This window comes from Vulpes vulpes, chromosome 15, assembly GCF_048418805.1.
Source record: "Vulpes vulpes isolate BD-2025 chromosome 15, VulVul3, whole genome shotgun sequence".
Taxonomy (NCBI): domain Eukaryota; kingdom Metazoa; phylum Chordata; class Mammalia; order Carnivora; family Canidae; genus Vulpes; species Vulpes vulpes.
The window spans coordinates 85,306,786-85,331,397 of NC_132794.1; the positions used below are offsets into that span (position 1 = coordinate 85,306,786).

At 38.6% G+C, this 24,612-nt stretch overlaps 1 protein-coding gene across 7 annotated transcripts in view; it reads right to left on the reverse strand.

The window, feature by feature from the left end:
• The window catches only part of LOC112913933 (protein FRA10AC1), a 72,074-nt gene that overhangs the window by 23,070 nt on the left and 24,392 nt on the right, over positions 1-24,612 (reverse strand). Inside the window, exons 1-8 of one of the 7 annotated variants that reach the window (XR_011997512.1) lie at positions 14,172-14,274; positions 13,905-13,974; positions 12,232-12,308; positions 10,553-10,648; positions 10,378-10,423; positions 7,240-7,316; positions 6,085-6,168; positions 5,305-5,389 (exon numbers count right to left, since the gene is read on the reverse strand). Coding sequence is in view for 6 of the 7 variants with exons in the window: in XM_025990837.2 (XP_025846622.1) it covers positions 5,305-5,389; positions 6,085-6,168; positions 7,240-7,316; positions 10,378-10,423; positions 10,553-10,648; positions 12,232-12,308 (465 nt within the window). In the remaining variant the exon portion in view is untranslated. Of the gene's footprint in view, positions 1-5,304; positions 5,390-6,084; positions 6,169-7,239; positions 7,317-10,377; positions 10,424-10,552; positions 10,649-12,231; positions 12,309-13,863; positions 14,120-14,171; positions 14,275-14,611; positions 14,680-14,976; positions 15,093-24,612 lie in introns of those variants that run through there. The other 6 variants (XM_025990837.2, XM_072739542.1, XM_072739540.1 and 3 more) reach the window with 6 other exon arrangements.

Here is a 24,612-nt window from a genome sequence, read left to right on the forward strand (position 1 = left end):
ATGACACAAAGAAATGGGAAGACATTCCATGCTCATGGATTGGAAGAACAAATATTATTAAAATGTCTATCCTACCCAACCCAAAGTAATCTACACATTTAATGCAATCCCTATCAAAATATCAAACAGCATTTTTCACAGAAGTAGCACAAAGAATCCTAAAATTTGTATGGAACCACAAGGGACCCTGAATAGCCAAAGCAATCCTGAAAAAGAAAAGAAAAGATGGAAGCATCACAATTCCAGACTTCCACGTTACATTACAAAGCTGTAGTAATCAAAACAGTACAGTTCTGGCACAAAAACAGAAGAATAGAAAAGAAATGAACCCACAAGTATATGATCAATTCATTAATCTTTGAAAAAACAGGAAAGAATATCCAACGGGAAAAAAGACAGTGTTTTCAACAAATGGTGTTGGGAAAACTGGACAGCAACAAGCAAAAGAATGAAACTGGACCACTTTATTACACCATACACAGAAATAAATTCAAAATAGATTAAAGACATGAAATCATGAAAATCCTAGAAAAGAACACAGGCAATAATTTATTTGACATTAGCCACAGCAACTTTTTCCTAGATAGGTTCCTTGAGGCAAGGGAAACAAGAGGAAAAATAAATTATCAGAACTATATTTAAAAAAAAAAAAAACTACCTTTGCACAATGAAGGAAACAACCAACAAAACTAAAAGGCAATCGATGGAATGAGAGAAGGTATCTGCAAATGACTTATCTGATAAAGGGTTAGTTTCTAAAATATATAAAGAACTTATACAACTCAACACCCAAAGAACAAATAATCTAATTTTTAAAATGGGCAGAAGACACTAACAGACATTTCTCTAAAGAAGACATATAGATGGCACACACAAAAAGATGCTCATCATCATTTATCATGAAGGTAATGCAAATCAAAACTACAAGGAGATATCTCCTCACACCTGTTAGAATGGCTAACATCAACAACACAAGAAACAATAGGTTTTGGTGAGGAAATGGAGAAAGGGTAACTCTCTTGCACTATTGGTGAGAATGCAAACTGGTAAGGCCGCTCTGAAAAACAGTATGGAGGTTCCTCAAAAAGTTAAAAATAGACCTATACTACAATATAAAAGTGGAACTAGTGAGTATTTACCCAAAGAAACAAAAACACTAATTCATAGGGATACATGCACCCCTATATTTACAGCAACATTATTTACAATGGTCAGGATATGAAAGCAACCCAAGTGTCCATCAATTGATAAATGGATAAATATAAATATAAATACACACACACACACACACACACGCAATGGAGTATTATTCAGCCATATAAAAAATATCTTGCCATTTATAACAACATGGATGGAGCTAGAATATAATGCTAAATGAAATAACTCCATAATAATACCATAGGATTTCACTCACATGTGGAATTTAAGAAACAAAACAATAAGCAAAGAGGAAAAAAAAGAGAGATATAAAGACAAACTAAAAAACAGACTCTCAACTATAGAGAACTGATGGTTACCAGCAAAGAGGTGGTGGGAGGAAGGGTGAAATAGGTGATGGGGATTAGGAGTGCACTTGTTATGAGCACCCTTAAAATAAAAAGTTAAAAAAAAAAAAAGCAAACCTCATTCCCATCATGCTAGCTTTTTCCTCCTTTGAAGCTCTAGGCATTTAAAAATACATTTGAACAATTACCAACTTCTCTGTTATGGAATAATCTTCTTTACTTTTGAACTACCTATTAAAAGGTATAATGCTAGGCCACAAGATACCTAAATTAAAAAAAAATATATGTATCCTGTTTTATGACACTGACTGATACAGTAAAGAGGCAATATACTACAGTACAAAAGAATTAGATTCTCTGAGTTTACATCTTAGCTCCACTACTTAACAGCTTTATAATACTGGACAAGGTATTTAATGTTCTTGTGCCTCAGTTTCCTTATATGTAATGTAGAGATAATACAGTACCTACTTCTTTAGGTTAAGAGGTTTAAATAGGATAATACACACAAAGTATTCAGAATAATACCTGGTACATAGTATCCCAGGGGTTAGCAAACTATGGCCTGCTCCCTATTTTATAAACAAAGTTTTATTGGAACACAACCAAAATTATTCATTCTTGCATGGTTCTTTCTCCACTGCAATGGCAAAGTAAAGAACAGGAAAGAGGAAGGGAACCCTTTGGAGCCCAAAAGTGGAAAGCAGTGAAACTTCTGTACAGATTCCTAAACATAACTTTGTTTTTTGGCTAAAAATAATTTTTCTTTTTAAGGTCTTTCATATTCATATGCTAATTTTCTATAATTTCAGTAAATAACTTAGTTTTCTATTCAGTTTACTAAAATGGTTAAAAATTCAGCTTTAGAATTATGCAGACCCAATTTAAGCTCTACCGTTCATTAACTAGTTCTGGGGCCTTGGAAAGTTTCTCAGTTTCTCAGTCTATTTCCTTTTTATGTAGAAAAACCTCAATCTTATAGATTGTTGTATTGAGAGATAATTCTGATAAAGTGTTCAATGCCTGATTAACTTTGCCTATTTTTATTTTTTTATTACTTGAATTTGACAATTCTGTATTTTAAATGCAAATGAGGGCTCAAAATATTTGAAAAATATTCTGATTAAAATCCAATAAAAATAAAATCCTCGGGATCCCTGGGTGGCGCAGCGGTTTGGCGCCTGCCTTTGGCCCAGGGCGTGATCCTGGAGACCCGGGATCGAATCCCACATCAGGCTCCCGGTGCATGGAGCCTGCTTCTCCCTCTGCCTATGTCTCTGCCTCTCTCTCTCTCTCTCTCTCTCTGTGACTATCATAAATTAAAAAAAAAATAAAAAATAAAAATAAAAATAAAATCCTCCTAGCCTAGGAAAAAAATTAAAAACTCAAAGTAACTGTTTAATTCTGTTTTAAACCCATACATGTATGTGAGGATTGCCTGCCATCTAACATTTATGTTGGGATGTCCAATGAAGCACATACCAATGTGTACACCAATAGCTCTCAATTTTTTCTTCATTAATCCATTCAACAAATAATATTCAAATATTTGAATAATTATTAAGCAACTACTTACTGAGTTTGACACTCTGAAGATAGGATTATTAAAACAGAGTCTAATGTTAGGAAGTTTACAATCTTATAGGGGGATAGGAAATGCAACAAACAAATACAGTATGTTCTACTAGTTAAAGGTTGCATAGAGGTTTTGTCTCATTGTGTTTTTTATATTCTTTCCAGACATAAATTTTCCTGTTGATAGGCTGTATTAAACACTAGAGTTACTAAGGATTTGGTGCTAGGCCTCCTTCTCTTAATCTACCTTCTAGTACAAAGAGATCACACATGCAAGCAGTAAGACAGAGAGATCCTAACTTCCTGAAAACACAAAGTTCCATGACCATCTACTTGGACTTCTATGTAGAGGAAAAATAAACTTTTGGCTCATTTAAGCCAGTGTTATTTAGGAGTGCTTCAAGACCTCGCAGCTGAATCTATTCCTAACTGACGCAACAATCCAACAAAACTCTCAGTGATGAAAGGGAAGAAGTAATAAGGAAGGGAATAGGTGTGTGGGACAAAGGCTAGAATTCACTAAAAATGCCCCCAAGTAACAGGTGCTAAACTAGGAGATGATTAATTAAAAATGAATAAAACACTGTCTTTGTAGAAATGAAACTATGAGAAAATGCATCCTAGCAAGGAAATCAAAGATACTACTCTTAACTCTCTCCATTACCTCAAACATTGTATGCCCAAAAAACAGTCATATTTTCTAGAAAAGACCCCCCTCATACGTATGGGGTAAGGGGCACATCAGAAATCCCTGTACCCTCCCCTCAATTTTGTTGTGAACTTAAAACTCTCTAAAATATAGTCTTTAAAAAAAAAGAAAGCATTTACCTCACTCCACATTTCCTATTTCTTATTTCTTACTTGGATTTACCCTCATATCTAACTACTCATCATGTTCTAATAGGAACATATGTAAGACTGATGAATCACTGACCTCTACCTCTGAAACTAATAGTAAATTGTGTTAATTAATTGAATTTAAATAAATTTTTTAAAAGGGAAAATATAATTTTTTCCAGATTATCCTCTTTAAAGTATGATTTCCAATAATATATTACATATTTTCAATGGAGAATACAAATATTTATTGTTTTATGTACACTTTTCCCCCTTGACTAGATTATAGGGTTTTTTTGAAAGGCAGTCATGCTTTAATTCACAGTGCCCTGCCCATCCTTAATCAATCCTGAAGAGCAATCAACAAATGAGCCAGTGTTGAAAAATCTGCTTTATCATGCAATCCTAGAAAGATTTGTATTTTATACTCGACTTGCACTGTAGTAACTTCAAGTAACTCCAATTACTGTGGTGCCTTTTAGATTTGATATGATCAATAACTAGTACAGAGAGAAGAGCTAGTTCCTAAGAAACTGAGAAAGTCTTTGGGTTACATGACATACACGGGTTTGTAAACAGGGTTGCAAAACTGGACACTCTTATCTATAAAAATATTGTGAAGCAACCCACATAGTAAAGGCACTATTGAAAAAAATATTAAACCAATCACGCTTCTGAGATTTAACTAATTAAATGAAAAAGAAATACTTATAATAAATAAATCTAAGACAATTTTTTAAATAGATTGTCTTAATACAAATGTACACCATCTAAAATATACAGATTTATGCAACATTCTCTCCCCCCATTTCAAACTGACATCATCTTTTTCAGGTCACCTTCTCCAGCTGCAAATGTGAAATTTGAGATAGAAATAAAAATCACTTTAGTATCAACTAAAGTAAGATGTAAAGCAAGAATGGAAATCTGCCATTACTAAATAGCACTGGTAAGAGTTAATTCTACTAAAACAGACGTTGATATAAAAGAAGATGTGCACCTGCGTCTTTATAGATGGTAATTTATTTGAAAAAAAAAATCAATTTCAAACACCATCCATGATACAAGACATCATCCTGCAGTGTCAAATCATTCATTATAATCAGTAAAGGCTCTAGGTCAGAGTCCGGATGAAACAGGATCCAGTAGCCACTTGTGTTTAATTTTAGACTATTCATGCCTCAGCTCACAAAGTACCCTTGACTAAGGGGGCCCTTTGTAAATTTCACAGCTGCAGAGGTTAAACCATCCAGATGATATTTCATAGATACAAGACAACCTACACTTGAATTAGCACCTTTAAAAGAATAACGTGGGGCATGATAGTATAATTAAAAGTAATACTATACTTAAATAAGAACCTTCTATAAATATTTGGAAGGCATACCTTATTTTCTTTGTATCTACTGAGATCTGCTATGCAATATTCCTTGAATAATTTATCATAGTATTTCTTTGCAAGTCTCTTCTCCCTAGAGCCATAAAAAATAGATAAATCTTTTACATTTAGAAATTCAACCACAGTTTGCCACTTGGAAGCAATGCCAAGTAAATAACGTATATCATATAAATATTAATGTTTTAAAAGAGGCCTATTACTTACATGTGCATAGACTACTTGGATGTTAACTATTAATAGTGGCTCTCTTAAGGAGGGAAACTAGAAGATTGACAGAGGAGAGGAGACTTACTCCTTGCTTTTTATCTTTTGTAATGTTTGCACTTTTAAAACCACTTTCAGCTTGACGGGATGAGCACTGGGTGTTATTCTGTATGTTGGTAAATTGAACACCAATAAAAAATAAATTTATTAAAAAATAATAATAAAATAAATAAATAAAACCACTTTCAGGTATTACTTTTTCTCAAAATATTTTTTAAAATTTTGTAAAATGTGTATTACAGGACAATAAACAATACAGTAAAAATGTAATAAATTCTCTTTTCAAGACAAAGTGAAGCAATGAGAAGTTAGTTAAAACTGCTAAAAATTACTGAAAGAACCAAACCAGACTCAATACTCTGAGGCACGTTTTTATGTCCTCCTTATCCTCCATGCACAGGCTAAATGCCTTGGACAGGTGGCAGGGTAAGAAAACACAGAGAGAACAGGAGAGACAGGACTAAAGTATGCATTATGCATTATGTCTCAGGTGGAAAAAATTACCAATTCATGTCCATTTCATCCTCCTCATTCCACAGGAATCTATGATTTTCTCGTATAACATCCATATCTGTCTTGTCATTTTCCCTGGAAAATAAAACTATTTCAATTACACATAACCACAAAATTTAGTCAAATTTAGGAGGTTAAACAATTCTGTGAGATTTTTTAACACTTGAGAGAAAATACGTGAAGATATAGTTTTCTGTGTGAATATATACATATGTATATATATATTTATAAAAACGATTTTCATATTTTCAAACAACACTTATGAGTGCTGTTAACAGAAGCAAGTGGATAAGGCATCCATTCACCTCTCGTACTGGCTTCAATTATACAGATGGTCCTAAACGACCAAAGCCAGGATGAGAAACCTGAATAAACACTAAATGGATAAGGAAAACTTATGAAAATAAGTTCAGAATTGAAAAAAAGTCGGTAACCCCATCCCACTGAGCTCACATTGAAAAACTATATGAAGAGTTTTCCATATCTCATTTCACTACAGCTTTCTAGAAAGACTGAGTAAGGGCAGAAGAGAATTAGAGAATGCTGGGGGAGAGGGGGTGTATTTTAAGATCCTAACAGTCTGGGGGTATAACAAGGGAGTGTTGGGGAATATAGGCTAAATTGAGAGGGGAGATAAATTTGGGGTAGATGAGATCATGTAAAGTTTTTTAAGGCTCTACCTAACTCAGAAAATTATTAAGTCAGAGAAAAAAACCCACACAACCAAGAGTCTCTGATAGAAGAGCCTCAAATATAGGAAGGAATTGTTTTTTTTCCTGTTTGCCCTATCTTTTAAAAAAGCAAGCCCAAACATTGAGTCTAAGAAGTTAATCAGTTCAAAGATCCTTGCCCAGGGAAAAAAAAAAAAATTACTGCATATCAGGCACATGAGTATCCCTCACATATCCTATTATTGCCAGGCGTAGATCTGGCTCAACAGGCTACCTGAGGCCTGTTGCCAGAGAAATGGGATTCATGATGAGGTACTTAGCAAGAAGTTATGGATAGCCTCTTCACTTTAGGGTACTATAAGGAAACTGGAATGGAAAGCAGAAAAGAATGACAGAATCAGAAGACACAGTAGCTGTGGATCTTTAAAGACATCTACACCTTTCTCACATTCTATGTAAGCTTCATGACACTTACCCCAATCGCCTGAAGTCTTCTTTTTTGCCACCATAGTATAAAATATAGTCATTTACAAACTTTGTATGCCTTTGATACTGAAATGCAAAAAATTAAGGATTTGATTTGCTCAGGAGTTGTTCTGTGCCTATGATATATGAGTAAGGAGAGAAAAACAGTATGAGTCTACTTAGTTTTTTAAATATGCAAATACAGGGGCACCTGGGGAGCTCAGTCAGTTAAGTATCTACTGTCCCCTCAGGTCATGATCCCAGGTCCTGGGATCAAGCCCCATGTCAGGCTCCCAGCTTAGCAGGGAGCCTGCTTTTCCTTCTCCCCCTGCCTGCCACTCCCTCTGCTTGTGCTGTCAAATAAATAAAAACAATTATAAATAAATAAATATGCAAATAGATACTGTACATGCTTATGATTTTTAAAAAATATCTACAAGGGGACACAGGGGTGGCTCAGTCAGTTGAGCGTCCAGCTCTTGATTTCAGCTCAGGTCATGATCTCAGGGTCCTGGGATTGAGCCCCACATGGGGCTTCACACCCATTGGGGAGTCTGCTTGTCTCCCTCTCTCTGCCCCTCCCCCCACTCACATGCAGGTGGGCATTCTCTCTCTTTGAAATAAATAAATAAATCTTTTAAAAAATATATCTAAAAGGTTAAATATTAAACTGTTAGAAGGAGTCAACAATGTAGAGCAGAGGGGCTTTCATTTTCTACTGAATACCATTTATATTGCTTTGAATATTTTTTCAAATTAAAGGTAAGGAGTACAAATTGCATTTTATTATTATAAGATATAATTTAATTATTCTAGTAATGAAAAAGCCTCTAAAATAGAAGATATAAATTTTATATATTAAATCCTAATATCAGGCTTTCAAAAATATGTAAATATAACAAATCAGATGTTCTTTTTTATACTTTCAATATTTAAGGAATTCAGTCATGTTTAATTGTTTTTTAAAGATTTATTTATTTATTCATGAGAGACACAGACTGAGAGAGAGGCAGAGACACAGACAGAGGGAGAAGCAGGCTCCTTGCAGGGAGCCCAATGAGGGACTCAATCCTAGATCCCGGGATCACAACCTGAGCCGAAGGTAGGCACCCAACCACTGAGCCACCCAGGCATCCCAGTCATGTTTATTTTTAATGGAATATAACAAGATATACGAGCATTTAATTTTTCGTTTAAAAAGCTCAATGGTATTCTCTCCAGAGCAGAGCATGCAAATTACAGAACTGACCTCATCCATAATGCTGTCTGACTACACCCTATTATGTCAAAGGTAAATAATGACTTAATTCATCACAATATGTTCTAATAGAATATTGAATCAGAATATAATACTTCCAAAACTGGCAACAAAGCAGCTAACCTTTTCAGAAAAGAAAAAAGAGAAAGCCAGATATCCAGAGATTTGCTCTTAGCCTGTCTCTAGCTGGTCATACAACCACGGCAAGTCACCTCAATCTTTTAAAACTAGGGTTAGCAAATTCTGTTAATGGTACATATGCAGGCAATATGGTACCTGTCACAACAGCTTGGCTCTGTCATTTTAGCATGAAAGCGGGAACAGATAACACCTCAATGAATAAGCACAGGTATGTGGCAATAAGACTTTATTTACAAAAATAGGTGCTGAATGGGACCTTGGTTCCAGGAAGATGGTTGTAGACAAAAATGTACTTCTCCCTATTCTTCCCACCAAGAACAACTAAAAACCTTGGAAATTATATCTAAAACAAATATAAGACTCTGAAAGGTGAGGAGACGAAGGCGTAACAGCTAGAGAGCTCAAGACCTATGGTATGACATGGTAGTAAGTTACTCAGGTTTTCTTTTTGACTCATAAACTCAAACTTAGAAATAAAGAAGCTAGCAACCTAAAAATCCCAACAAGCATAGACAAGAAGAGTCCCAACAAAAGCCTGCTCTCTCTAATTGAATAACCAAGAGAGAGGGTAGCCTAACATGAGGAAACTTAGACAATATCTACCCTACTCTAGCCAAAAATCCTAGAAATACCTGGCCCAACCTCTCCCCATGCCAGAAAAGGGGACCTACACTTTCACACTCACCAGGCTATAACTAGATCCCCCAAATGAGTGGGGTCATAGAAGGCACAACAGATGCTGAAATACTAAAGGAACAAGTGGCAGATGAGATCCATGGGAAAGCCAAGCCATTGGGTTAGAAGAGGAATAAATTGGTGGTAAGATAATTTCTATAAGTTAAAGAAAAAGATTAGGAATGATAACAAAGTGAAACAGATGTCAATAGGTAGATGATGTATCTAATTGCCATCATCTCCTTCTCTTAATCCTGACTGTAATAAATACCAAGAAACACTATAGGTCTTGGTTGGCTTCTCTTTCATTCTCCAACATTCCCAACTGTAATATGGATGGCCAGTGGTAGCAGTCAGAATAATGAGCCACAGTCTTACCAAAAAGCTGAAGTGAGACATGGCTATAATAGGGGGAGCAAGATACAGCTTAAGGATAGCCCCAAGTCATGCCTGAGAGATGAAGCCACAACAGGTCTGAGGACAGTCCACACACCCATCTATCTACTTTTAGGTACAAGTTTTACGAAGACCTTAAAAAGCCAAGAACCAAATAGTAAAAGAGTAAGAGTTAAAATGAGACTAAAGATAAAAGCAGTACTAAAATGAGAAATGTTGAGAGCATGGCAAATACAGGTTGGAAAAATAACTGCAGGTTCATGGACTTTGTAAACCTATTTATAGATCATTAGTAATATGTTTTATTATTATTTTAAAGATTTATTTATTCATGAAAGACACAGAGAGAGAGAGGCAGAGACACAGGCAGGCACACAGGCTCCCTACAGGGGAGGACTCGATCCCAGGACCTGGAGATCTTGCCCTGAGCCGCAGGTAGAGGCTAAACCACTGAGCCACCCAGGCGTCCCATGTTTTATTATTTTTGTCTTTAAATCTTTCTTATGTATTAATAAAACAGAATTGTACTCAAAAGTATAAATGACAAGACTGCACATCAATAAACACCTTTAAAAACATAATTTAGGTCTACCTGACTTCACAAGATTTTATGAAATAAAAAAATTGATTTTAAAATATTGTATTGGTTATAAAAATCTAGAAATATAAAAAGGATACAGCATCCATAGCTATGAGATGAAACCTTCTATTTCTTGCTTCTTCCCTGTTAAGACAAATTTTAAACAAATTCAAATGTCCATATTCTAATTAATATAATTAAATCTCCAAGTCCCTGAGTTTACAAAAACATCTTAAGCCAAAAAAAAAAAGTAATTTACACTGAAGTACCTACCTATCCAGCAATTCTGCTGCAACTTGTTTATGGGCCACCTTTCCATGTTTTTCTTTCTGAAATGGCTTTTTGAGCAGTAAATCATCTTCAATTGTCCTGTTTGTGATGAAGAAAATTTAATTAAATTATAAAAGGAAAAATTATCAAAAATTATTAAAAGAAAAATTATTATAAATTATTTTCTCAAAAGGCATTTGCTGTTCCTTTATACTTTAATAATTGGAACATTTTTAAAAATTCAAGTCTTAAAAAAGACTCACTGATCTTTAATGAGACATGTTAGTCTTGCTCCAATAACTTAATTTCTTAACTTTATTTAATACTTAAAAAATAGAGAGGGCAGCCCAGGGGGCTCAGTGGTTTAGTGCCGCCTTCGGCCCATGGTGTGATCCTGGAGACCCGGGATCAAGTCCCATGTTGGGCTCCCCACATGGAGCCTGCTTCTCCCTCTGCCTGTCTCTGCCTCTCTCTCTTTCTCTCTGTCTGTCTCATGAATGAATGAATGAATGAATGAATGAATGAATAAATAAATAAATAAATAAATAAATAAATAAATAAAAATTGAGAAGATGAAACTAATGAATGGGTTCTGAGGTCAGGCCACCCAGATTTCAGGATCCAAACTTGGGCTCTGTCATTTACTATCTTAATCTTAAACAAGGTTAAGTTACTTGATCTCTTTGTGTCATAATTCTCCTGTTTGTAAAGTAGAGATATTGAAGCTTTTGGTTGGTAATATAAAAAAATAGCTAGATAATAAGTGATATAGACTACAGATGATCATCCCTAGTTAAGAAGATAGATATAACCCTAGAGTAGAAACTATTCAACTAGATTTACTCAAATTCTATTCTTACAATGTAGTATTTCTGAATGAAAAATCCTGAAAATGTAAAAAACCATACAATGTAATTTATTATGATTATTTCTATTCTTTTGGTTATCCATGAAGTCTGAGTATCTAACAAAACGTTCAGTCCCATTTAGTATGCCTAAGATATGGCTCTCAGTCTGCAATAAAGCAATTTTTATAAGTTTGGTTAATATGAATCAGTCAACCACTCCTAAGTTAACAGATAAAATCTAGTTTCCAAGCACTAAAAGCTGAAAACAATGCCCCTTAACACAGCAACATCACCAAGATGCACACTTCTTATAAGGCCCAGGTTTTTTTTGCTGACAGCTCTTGTCCCTTCCAATTCAATAAAAACTTCCATGAGCTCCCTCCTTTGAGCATTTAGTCTGTTCATTCACAAAACCATAAAACTGCACTGTATCACAATCTCACCCTCCACATTAACCTCATTTTGAAGTCACGTACTTGCAAAGGGACCACCAACCAAGCCCCCTTCTTAGCTCTGACGTTTGCAAATAAAGTCCTTAAAAGCTGGATGAAAAATAGACGCAACAGAGAAATCTAAGAATTTTAATTGATTTCCTTCCTCCCCCACTTCCCTTTCCATAAATCCCGTTAAGTAAGTTAAACATTACTTTCTTATTTTTCACATAACTGTTCTCATATTCTCAAGTCAATCCATTATAGTTTAATAAACAAAAATTCATTCAGTAGAGCAACACTGTCTTCCCATGCAAACACAATCCAAAAATTTTCAAATACTTATTTATACCTCACCGCAATCTAGAAACGATCTGAAACACAGATAAAAAAAATTACTTACCTTTTTTTCCTTTTGTTAGATTCTCCAACTTGTTCATCATCACTAAAATCAGAATCATAGCCTCCATGACCATGCATCTGTAAAGGAGTATAAAGTCAGTTACTTAGAACTTAAGTTGCCATAGTTCAAGAAACACAATAATTCAAAAATAAGTTATCTTTAAAAGCCGTAATAATTTTAATGGATCATGGTGGATATATCACTGTTCGTGGGCTACCCAGCCACCTAAAACTTTCATTCACTTTGAAATAACAGATTTACCCTTCAGAAAATGACTCAACCAGGAGGCTACTCTTTGACCTCATTGAGAACAAGCTCTAGAAGCTGCTGTGTGACTGCACACAGGGTTGTGATGCTTCACTTTGGACTCAAGAGTACTAACAGTTGCTGTGTATTTATTATCAACTATGCTCCAGACATTATGGTAGGTCCTTAACAAATGATGCTAACTCTGTAAGTTAGGAACTATTATCTCCAGTTTACAGATGAAGGAATCAAGGACAAAGTTAAGTAAATCAATTCTATAGCAGATAAGTGGCTAAACTGACCTACTTGATTCTTAAACTCATGATTCCAACGACTGCAGATTGCCTCTCTGGAATATGCTAACATGATTATACTCCACTAGACTTACTGTATCCGTGAACAGTACACCATCGATGCATTAAAACTTTCCTATCTTTATTTCCACACATGTTGAGGTTTCCTTTTTCCTTTAAACCGAGTTTCTTTGAGGTAAACAGTCTTGCCTTTTGGCCTAGTTAATTTTATCTTGTTCCAACTCATTTCTTTAACTTAAATTCTTAGAAATACTGAAAGATTTCAATTGTCACTCAGTTGTGTTGGAAACCTCTGGTTTCAGCATTATATTGAATTTGGGACACACATTAATGGGAAATCAGTAGATGATTTGACTTTTGATGTCATACTCAATTCATACGGCCACAAGGAACTAGTCCTGGTCAAATGATACCATCAAAATGTCTAAACTTTAATATTTACTATTACAAGTGCAGCAGGAAAAAGAGGAAAGCACTCCCTAAGCTTTCTGGCCCTGGACCTAAGACAAGGTTCGTTCTAGTGGTGGCCACCTCGAGTAAACGAAGTCTGTGATCTTTTTCAAACTCTGGTACCTGGGGCACACCTCTCCTCCCTGGCCCACAGAATTCTAGAGAGGGAGGTCCTAGCCCGGGTTGGAGGTAAAGGCACGTCCGTCATCCTCCGTCTCACACCCCTTGCTCCAGCTGTCCTATCACGTCTGTTCAAGCCAGCCTCTCACCGCGGAGGTCCTCACTTTCTTGGCCTCTTGAGGAGGCCGGCCGCTGTGTGGGGCTTAGAGATTTTATCTTGCCATCAGCCTACCACAGGGAAACCCTGCTCTGAGCCTCCCACTCGTCTTCCGTTGTGCATGTTCCTTAACCTCCCCGGGCCTCGGTGAGGCTAGTAGTCAGCCTACCGCCCGCAGGGGACTGCACGTTAAAGGAGCTACAGCCTACCAAGAGTCTTAGAGGACAGTCTGACCTGTAACGATCCCGTACCTGTTGACCATTATCAACGTCACCTTGTTCCCACCACCTCTACCCTTGCTCCCCCTCGCCCACTTCCTTTTTCTCTGGCGTCTGCATCCCATACCCATTTCAAATGAGAGGTTGCACGGAGAAGCTCTCACTCACTTCAGGCCACGAATCAACTGACAAGGGCCGAGAGAAATGCGAGAAGGGAGACGCCGGGTGTTTCTAGAACCTACCAAAAGAATAACAAACAAACAAACAGAAAAAGATAATCAACTAGCACCATGTGAGGGACAAGTTTGGAGGGCCGTCTCCCCGACCCCAGATACGCTCAAGGCCCTCATCACACGCCCCGTCCCCCCTCCCCGCTCTGCCAGGACGCGCGCGGAGTCCTTCCCCCTTTTCCCGGCGGCCACAGCGACGACCCACGGCCTGAGCGCGCCGCTGCAGCGCCCGTCCGGTCCGCGCCGGCCGCACCGCCCCGCCGCCGCGACAGCCGCCGCCGCCGCCGCCGCCGCCGCCGGCTCCCCGCCTCTTTCTACGGGTCCCGACTGGGCGCCGCTTCCGGCCCGACTCGGCCGCGTGTCACATTTACAGGACTCCGTCTGGGGGCGCGGCGACCTTGTGCTACAGCCAGAACAGCCCCGGGAAACGAAGGCGGCGGAGAACGGGGCCCGGGGCGGAGGCAGAGGCTTCCTGCTTTCTCAAGTCGAAGCCCTCGATTTTTTCCTGGGCCTCCTTCCCTTCGGGAGCCCATCGTCTGATGTCGTGTGGCACTGCTCACACGACGCCCACGCCCTGCGTTTGAAAATGTTTTGTTTTAGAAAAAGCCCTGCCTGCATATCACCTGCCGTCCTCTTTCTAGTAACCTTAGTAACGCCTCCTCGGAGCATCCTCGCGGAGCGTCTGTCTCCGATCTGCCTCTCCTCCCCCTTACATAAAACAGTTCTCATAATTAGAACAAAAATAACTTCCCATCATTTCACCGCCCACACAATAGATACCATTCCAAATGCTGTGCTGGTGGCAGAGGAGCTCATGGAATATCGGAGGAAAGGAAGAACAGGGAATAGGGGAGATGGCACAGGGTCTCGGATTCTCTGCAGGCAACCACCTGGCACACGTGAAAAGGGATCCAAAATATTTCTTTTTAAAAAAGAAGACAAAGAAAAAAAAAACACATATAGCAAATTTTACATTATTTGAGCTCCACCAGGTTCTCCCTGTGCTTTACCTTTTCCATGCTATGATGCTCCGTTCTGCTTTGCAGACTGGTTGCTGGGCTCATGTCCGTCTGCCCGCAGCTGATGCTGTTCACCCTCGCTGCCTCCCCACGAGCAGCAGCAGTTCCTTGGAAATCAGAAGCGCTAATTAAGTAGTTGTTGAGTCGAACTGGCAAGCCACTGACTTTCACAGCGGGCCCGTTTTAGAGAAGACTTTGGCACTAACATAGATACCATTTTACATCTTTTGCATTAAACAGAAGATAATGATATTCACGGCCCCCTTCTATTCCTGACAGAAATTACAGATAAATCCTGCTTTACTCAATGCAGTGAATGTGATCTTAAAAATCTGTAAGTTAAGTTATTGTAAATTCGATTATTTCAAAATACAATCAGATTATACTTTTTTTTTTTTTTGAGAGGGGAGGGGAGAGGAGGGGGAAAGAGGAGGAAGAGACAGAGTGTCTTAAGCAGGGTTCACATCACACACTGTGCCGAGCCAGATGCAGAGTTGGGTCTCAGGACCCTGAGATCATGACTTGAGTTGAAATCCAGTCCAATGCTAAACTGACTGACCACCCAGGCGTCCCAGATTATGCTTTGATAAAAACATTTACTCAAAAAATATAAAGTACTTTAAATTTAATATTATACAACACTGAATTACTTTGTCAAGCAGTCCGTTTTTAAGTAAATATCTAAAATCTATATTTAGTTCTTTTATTACTACTAAAACCAAGCACATCTGTACCTTGTATTCAATTTACTTTCTACTAGTATTTGACGTTTAAAAGCATTTTTCTACCATACTTGGTATGTTTCTGTTATCAGCCCCATTTTGCAGGTGAGAAATTAAAGCACAGAACTTAAAGCCACAGACCTGGTGAAGGTCTAGAACTATGAGTGCTTGTCTCTCAACAAGACTCAGTTTTCTCTCTGTCTGTGTGTCTCTGTCAATTTATCCCTCTCTTTTTAACTCATTGATTGTGTGGAAAGTAGACCCTGGTTCTAACATTTTAAGAATTTTAGATCTGTTGCTGCCAGACCATTCAGCCAAATATTTGCATTTTTCCCTTTGAGGCAACAGTTATTGAAAGAGAGAAAATAGGATAGATCACATGATCTGAACTAAAAACAATTTGTGCAGGATAGAAAACCTACCTGAACGGAAAATCTCAAGTTAGCAATCAACAACTATAAAAACACAAATATGTATTAAGTGCTTGCTCTGCGCAGAGCACTGTTCTAGTTATCAGGGTTACAAATATGTAAAAGCCACTCCTTACCCTCAAAGGTTGACAAATAATAAAGAAATATATAGAATATATAGTATAATAGCAGCAATATATTCTATGCAGGCACCTGGCTGGCTCAGTCATAAAGCCTGTGACTCTTGATTTTAGGGTTGTGAGTTTCAGCCCCCCTGTTGGGTACAGAGATTACTTAAAAAATAAAATCTTAAAAAAAAAAAAAGAACAACATATTCTATCCTATGCCAAGTACCTAGTAAATGGCATGAACCTATGGTTCCTAATCTATAAAATGTGCTATTTCAATGAATGTGAAAATTTAAATGTACACCAGTGCCACATGCCATGCTCAAATAAAGCAACAATACTATAATAAGTGTGTGGTGGGGGTGAGGGAAGTAGGTCTCACTCCTGTCCATTACCCTTCACTGTCAACATACCTACTCTTATTGCAAAAGTTCAAAAAGCTTCTCTGGGAAAACAGTAAAGAGCCACATTTCAAAGTCAGCCAGACTTTCCTTCACTTACTAGGTGGGAGATCTTGGGCAAATTATTTAATTCTCTGAGTCTTAATTTCTTCATCTACAAAATGGAGATTATACTAGTAGCTATCTCACAGGGGTTATTGATGTTAAAATGAAATGATGCAGCGAAAATGCTTAGCATGATGCCTAGTTCATAATGAGTATGTAATGAATGCTACTTGAGGAAAGAATCAAATAACAAGCATTCTTTCTTGAGAATAAGATTAACAATTAACTGCTACTTAAATAGAGCCCAGAAACAGATCCACACATATGTAATCCCACGATTAATGGCATAGTTTTAAGTGTGGAATTTTCAATAGATAGTTTTGGGTCAATCGAATAATATGGGAAAAAAGTACTGATTCCTACTTTACACCATACACAAAAGTCAGTTTCAAAAAAAAAAAAGGAAAACATCTCCATGATATTTCATGATATCTTCCTTAGGGTATAAAAAAAATTTTTCCTAGACAGGACACACAAAGGGCTAACCATGAAAGAAAAAAAATAAAGACTTCTGTTCATTTAAAAGACTTTATTAGGGCCCTCTGGGTGGCTCAGTGGTTGAGCATCTGCCTTTGGCTCAGGTCATGATCCCGGGGACCTGGGATCGAATCTCACATCAGGCTCCCTCAAAGGGAGCCTGCTTCTCCCTCTGTCTATGTCTCTGCCTCTCTCTGTGTCGCTCATGAATAAATAAATAAAATCTTTTTTTAAATAAAAATTAAAAATAAAAGACTTTTTTAAACAATGAAAAGTTAATTCATGAAGTAGGAAAAATATTGCAGTATGCACATTTAACAAATTACCATATTATATGAAGAACTTTAAAAATCATTAGGTAAAAGGCAGAAACCTAATAGAAAATTTAGCCCAAGTCTTGAACAAACAATTCACCAAAAAAGATATCCAAGTGGCCAATGCATATAAAACAAAGTGCTCATCTCTACTAGTTACCAGATAAATGGAAATTAAGAACATCATATACACCATTACATGCCCACCAGAATTGCTAAATGGAAAGGACAGATTGACTACTAATGAATATATCCCATGTCTCATATATTCCATTCCTCAGTGTATTTTCAACAGAAAAGTGTACATATGTTTATTGAAAGACCTGAACTAGGAAACACTAGTTATAAATAACAGCACTATTTATAAGTAAAACACAGGAAGCAACCCAAATGTCCATCAGCATTAGAATAGTTAAATAAATTGTAGCTTATTTACACTATGGAAGACTATGCAGCAATAAAAGAAAATGAACCACAACTATATGCATCAGCACAGATAAATCTCACAAATATAATACTGGGCAAAAGAAACATTGTATATGCAAAAGAATATCTATAATACAATCCCATCTATATAAAGAACAGAAGCAAAAGTAATCTGTTATGATTTGGGATAATGGTTTCCCTGGTGGGTGAAGATGAGGTGACTGGAAGGGGGCACAAGACAGTAGTGGCGAGGGCTTACAGGGAGATGACAATATTCTGTTTCTTGATCCTTACATTCATTACATGAGTGGTTCACTAACACCTACGGTTTATATACTTTTTTTAAAAAGGATTTATTTATTTATTTTAGAGAGAGAGAGAGAGAGCAGAGAGGGGCAGAGGGTAAGGGAGAGAGAGAGAGAGAGAGAGAATCTCAAGTAGACTCTCTATGGAGCCTGACGAGGGGCTCGATCTCAGAAACCTGAGATCATGACCTAAGCATCTGAAATCAGGACTCAGATGCTTGACTGAGCCCCCCAGGTGCCCCTGGTTGGTGTACTTTTATGTATGAATGTTATACTTCAGTAAAAAGTTTAAGTTTTAATAAATGTAACTATTCCTAGAGGTTTTTAAAAACTTTGACTCTGCTGGGTAAATGGAAGTGTTAGTGATTAAAGCAGTGTCAGGCATGACAGAACAGGTTGGGGAATAGGTGAGATTTCCTAGGGAATCATGCCATATAAATGCTACATAGTCAAAGACGAATTTCCTAGGCACTGAGATGGGGGCAGGTGGGAGGTAGTGGGGGATCTCTGTAAGTGCTTAGTCAGTACCCAAAGAACTGAAAGCACTCAGGCCTAGAATCCTTGGCAAGGTCAGGCCATACCTCCTGAACATTTACAAGTCAGGATCTGGCAGATGGCAGCTCTACAACCTCCGTGGTAGAGTTCAGTCCATGAATAGAGACACAGCCCAATAGGTATCTTTTGCAAGGTGGTCAATGTATAAATGCCCAAAGGAAACTGCCAGAGCATGAACACTGTGGGTTGGATGGACAGCAATATACCAATTACCAAGTGAACTGATAGTCATCTTTAGGCCTGCTCCCAGGAGGCAAGAACAGAGACAGGATGTCTAAAAAACCCCTCCCTGAGGCAGTCGTGGATAAGGAGCTTTGTGATTAAGAGATAAGGAGACACCAGATCAGACGAAATGAGAAGCAGACACCAGGAACACTAAATGTCACTGGAAAACTGATGCACTTATTTTTTGTCATATAATATCTGTGTGTCTAAAGATTTCATGCCTCACTCAGGCATACGCAAAGTAGAGAGATTCACTACGCTAATGAAGGTGGATGGATGTTGTATCTCTGGATCCTGCCTCAAGGGCTGCCCAGGCCTAGGCCTATAATCATGGAAAATACATAATTCCCCCAACAAGGCCCAAACTCTAAGTGGGACACAGACACAGAAATAGGTCATTAGAGTACAGTGCTGTGGGAAGTGATGGAGATGGACCCAAACATCTGTAAAAGTGCCAGGGAGGGGCCTCTAGTCCTGAGAATAGGAAGACTGGAAATGCTTATGTGACAGAGGACTTTGTTTATGTTCCAAATGCCACAGATTTAACTCCAAGCTACAAACTGCGCTGACTTTGCATCCAAAGGATAGGGAAGTATGTCCTTCCAGGCCTCTCACATTCACCAGTAACTACCAACAGCCTCTACCTCTTTATAAGGTGTAAGCAAGAACCAAGTAGGAGTTGACCAAATCACATGATTTCACAGCATATGAACACAAGTTGACCATGTAAAGAGCATGCTGGTATAGTCAAGTGAAATGTCCAGTGAAGTAGGGCTGCTGCCTGGTTAAGGATACATGTTAGTGTTATTATGTGGTCAGGCAATTACATGTAAATAGTAAGCAATTTTCCTAAATGCTCCTTTAATTAACATAATCTCTGCAAGTAAAAACTCTTTGACTAGTTGTTTTGGTACTGAAAGTAATCATTGGCGGTAGGAAATAGAAATACTTAAACACATACAGTGACATAAATGACTGAATAGGCTCAGAGGAGCAACGGTAAATTGGAGATGGAGAGCTCATGCCTCTCCTTCATCAGGCTGTATAAAAGCAATAGCATCCAAAGCAATATTTGGATCCATAAACAGAACTTTTTCAATGGCACACTTTACTGTCAAGAATTCAGTTAAATACCGTAGGAGGCATACAATAGAAATGCAGACCAGAATTACTAGACCAATCCATTTTTCCAGAGAAGTTGGGAATTTGGATTTTTAGATTCAATATTTTGATTTTTAACATTGGCATCTAATTCAAGTTTAAAAATCAAAGCAAAACACCATTTGAAACAAAGCACTTCTGTGAGCTGCATTCAGCCCATAGGATGCCGATTTCCAAGGAGTGGGTGGTCCATCATCCTCCTTGGAGATGGTGGTTTGGAAACAAAGATCATGAAGCTATCTTGAGTTTATCTTTTGAGGATAAGACAGGCTCTTGGCAGGTCAAGCAGGAAGAATCAAAGCCTTAAATAAACACTCAGGAAAGGGGACTTGGAGGGGTCCCACCTAAATTCCTGGGCAGGAATATCTATGTTGGCTGAGAAGAACAGGGTGACCCCTATTGGGAAGATGGAATTCACATACCAGAGCGTACTGACAATGTTGAATTTTACCTGAGCTCTTCACTCCTAGAAGACAGGGATGATTAAAGGAATCCCCTCATTTTTGTGTTCTGGAAAACAGCCTACCGCAAAGAACTACTCTTTCCCATAAGACTTAGATAAGACTTAGAAGATCTCTGTTTAACTTATGACAAAGCTACATACAGACCTTCCAAATTCCCATTCATTGCCTCATAAATGATGAGCTGAACTGTTTACTCCACTGATCAATTGAAACACAGTGTTCATTAACCAAACTATGGTTAAGCTTCTTTCCATCTTCCAAGCCCCTGAACTTTGGTGTGCCTGTAGCCTGAGCCAGCAGTGAATCCCTCTTGAGAACAGAACAGTCTTAGCATAAAATCCTCTCTGATCTACCCTCTAATCATGCCACCCTTTCATTCCATTTCCCCACATTTGGTTCTTCCCAGCCCTGCTTGTGCCTCTCTGCAAAAGACAAGCTTTATTTGCCCTGAACCTTGAGACACTTGCAGGCTCCCCCTGTTTCCTCCCTTTTAAATATCTTTGAATAAAAGTCTCTCCTAACTATGTCCTGATTTGTTTTCTATTAGACGATGTCCTTACGCAGCCTATACTATTTAACACAATTTCTGACAATGAAGTGTGTTGCTGACATGGTTAAGTATCTAACCAGAAGTATTACTTTGTTGGATGATGCCCTCACATGACAAAAATTAGACAGCAGCTGAAGTGGCCCCCCATCACTGGACAGTGAGTTCCTAGACATCAGGAGTTGGCTTCTCCAACACCACACTCAATTTTTCCTCTTTCTCAGAGTCAATGCCTTATCAGGCTCCTGAAGGTGTTCTGCAGGGCTGGGACTGGGTGTTCATTGCTACCTGCACTATCAAACATGGCCATGGCCCAGAGGTCCATCTACGTGCTGATGCGCCGCAGTTTATATTCTTTCTGGCTGAATAATATTCATTACATATGTATCACATTTTGTTCATTCATTGATCTGTTGACAGATACTTGGGTTGTTTCTACCTTTTGGCTATTGTGAATAATGACAGTATGAACATCTGTTCAAGTCCCTGCTTTCAATTCTTTTGATATATCTATAAAAGTAAAATTACTGGGTCATGGGAGTTCTATGTTAACCTTTTAAGAAACTACCAAACTGTTCTCCATAGCAGTTATTATTTTACATTCCTACCTTCTCCACACCCTCATCAATATTTGTTATTTAAAAAAATTTTTTTTAAAGATTTTATTTATTTATTCATGAGAGACACAGAGAGAGGCAAAGACATCGGCAGAGGGAGAAGCAGGCTCCACGCAAGGAGCCCCATATGGGACTCCATCCCGGGACCCCAGGATAATGCCCTGAACTGAAGGCAGACGCTCAACCACAGAGTCACCCAGGCATCCCTAAAATTATTATTGTTATAGCCATCCTAGTAGGTATGAAGCGGTAGCTCATTGTAGTTTTTTTTTTTTTAAGATTTTCTTTTTTATTTATTCATGAGTGACACATAGAGATGTGGAGACATAGGCAGAGGGAGAAGCAGGCTTCCTGCAGGGAGCCCAACATGGGACTCAATCCTGGGGCCCCAGGATCATGCCCTGAGATGAAGGCAAACACTCAGCCACTGAACCACCCAGGAGTCCCAGTAGTTTTGATTTGATTTCCCTAATGACTAATGATATTGAGCATCTTTTCACATACATATTGGATATTTTTATATCTTCTTTAGAGAACTGTCTATTCTAGTCCATCGCCCATTTTCAATTTGGGTTCTTTGGTTTTTCTGTTGCTGAGTTTTGGTTTTGTATAAACTCTAGATATTGATTTCTTATCAGCTATATGATTCACAAATATTTTCTTCCATTCTGTATGCTATCTTTTTTGCTTTCTTGGTAGTATCCTTTGATTTATTTTTTTAAAATTTTTATTTATTTATGATAGTCAAAGAGAGAGAGAGAGAGAGAGAGGCAGAGACACAGGCAGAGGGAGAAGCAGGCTCCATGCACCGGGAGCCCGATGTGGGATTCGATCCCGGGTCTCCAGGATCACGCCCTGGGCCAAAGGCAGGCGCCAAACCGCTGCGCCACCCAGGGATCCCGTATCCTTTGATTTAAAAATATAATTTTTAAAAGCCAAAATCATGACTCTTCTACATATATAAAAATACATTATCAGGATTTTATTTACCTAACTCATGCGACAACCAGCAAGAGTTTACCATCAGTTCAAAGAAAAAATCAAAGAACTGAGGAATAAAGGCAATCAGGAAAGCTAACAGGAATTTACAAGGAGATGCAAAACTGGTCAATATCCAAGAGCAATAATCAATTGCACTTGCATTAGACAAAATGCATTTGCACCTCTATGGACAAGAATTATTTGTATGTTATCAGTTTTATACAACCTAAAAAGTTGTAAAATAGCTCAAAGATGATGAAAGTCCCAATAACTCAGTAGGGTGCCAGCCTGGTAACCTTTATTTCTGCCTGTTTCAAAGTCTTTCATCATTTTTCCTGGTGCCACTCTCGGACCACCCCACCACCACCACTATCCCACCAGTAAGGAGCACCAGCTGCTCTCAGGTTGTAAGTCCTTTAGCAGTGTGATGGCTACTGGGGACAGTTATTTAAGCTCAAGGACTGCTCATTAGGTGTTGAATGGTGGAGGTATAGCTCTCCAGCCTTTCCTGCTACAAATACTCCCTATCTACTCTGAGATGGCATTATGCTATGAGCACAGTGGGGAACACGCAGACTGATTTTTGTTCCCCTTATTCTTCCTGTCCAAATGGGGACAGGAAGAATAGTAAAGAGACAAAGTCATTACAAAGTGATAAATACAATGAAGGAAAATAGCTGCCAACACAGAGAATCACCATGAGGAGCTTAGGTGAGTAGGGTGGCCAGGATGGTTGTTCTGAAAAAACATTTAAGGTGTGACCTGAAAAATGAAGAGGAGCCAGCTAATCCGAATGTGACGGTGGCAGGAAGCCAGCAGAACAGCCAACTCTACAGTCGGTCCTCACCCTCTGTATTTCTAGGGACGGGTCTGCAGCAAGTACAGCTCCTGCTTATCCCCGCCCCAGTGTTCAAGAGGCGAGCCAGGCCAGGTTCTGCGTTCCCAGTGGTGCTCTGGGCTGCCTTTGAGCCTAGGCTTCAAAAAATGTCAAGGAGAAAAGGGTCCCTCCCAAACCAGATTTCCCTCCTTCCTCCTCTGACCCAGTTTCCCTCTGCAGGACCCCCATCTGCTAAGTGAAGTCTGAAGGGTCTTCAACTTGTGAACCAGGGTTGAACCCATCAAAAAAGATAAAAGGCTTTAAAAATGCAAATGAGTGGCAGAATTAACACATCGGTGAGACTGTGTAAAACGATCAGCTTTCTGCTGAACTGTTTTGATTACAAAGCTGCAAAGCACAGGGCTCTTATGGGCAAGAGGAAAGACCCAAGGGTCGTGTAGGGTGTAGGCACCCAAAGCAATGTATCATCTGCTTCATGATTTTGTCCAGAGCCTGGGCAATAGTTCATCCCTGTTCCAAAATCATATGCCGCTTCATGACTCTCACCAGGATGCTGGCACCAGAATGGCTGGCTTCGGAACCATCTGCCCGAGCTGGAGCGCTGAGTGGATGGGTTCATGGGGACAGGCAGCAGAGGGAGGAGAAGGCAGGGGGCAGAGTCTAGGGCCACTGATCCGAGCAGGAGAGGAAGAAGGAGGTGGAGAACAACAGACTCAGAGAGACCACAGAACCAGAAAAAAATGTTGTATCATAGCAACCGAAGGAAATGTTTAAAGAAAGGAAGTGGCCAATTATGCCAATACAGAGGGACTGTTTCTCAAAATGTGTGTGGTTCTGGGAACACCCACATCAGAATCACTTGGGACATCATTAAGAATTAAGATTCCTAGGCCTCGGACACCACCTGGTTTGGAACCTCTGGCCCTGCAACCAGGAATTGGCATTTTAAAA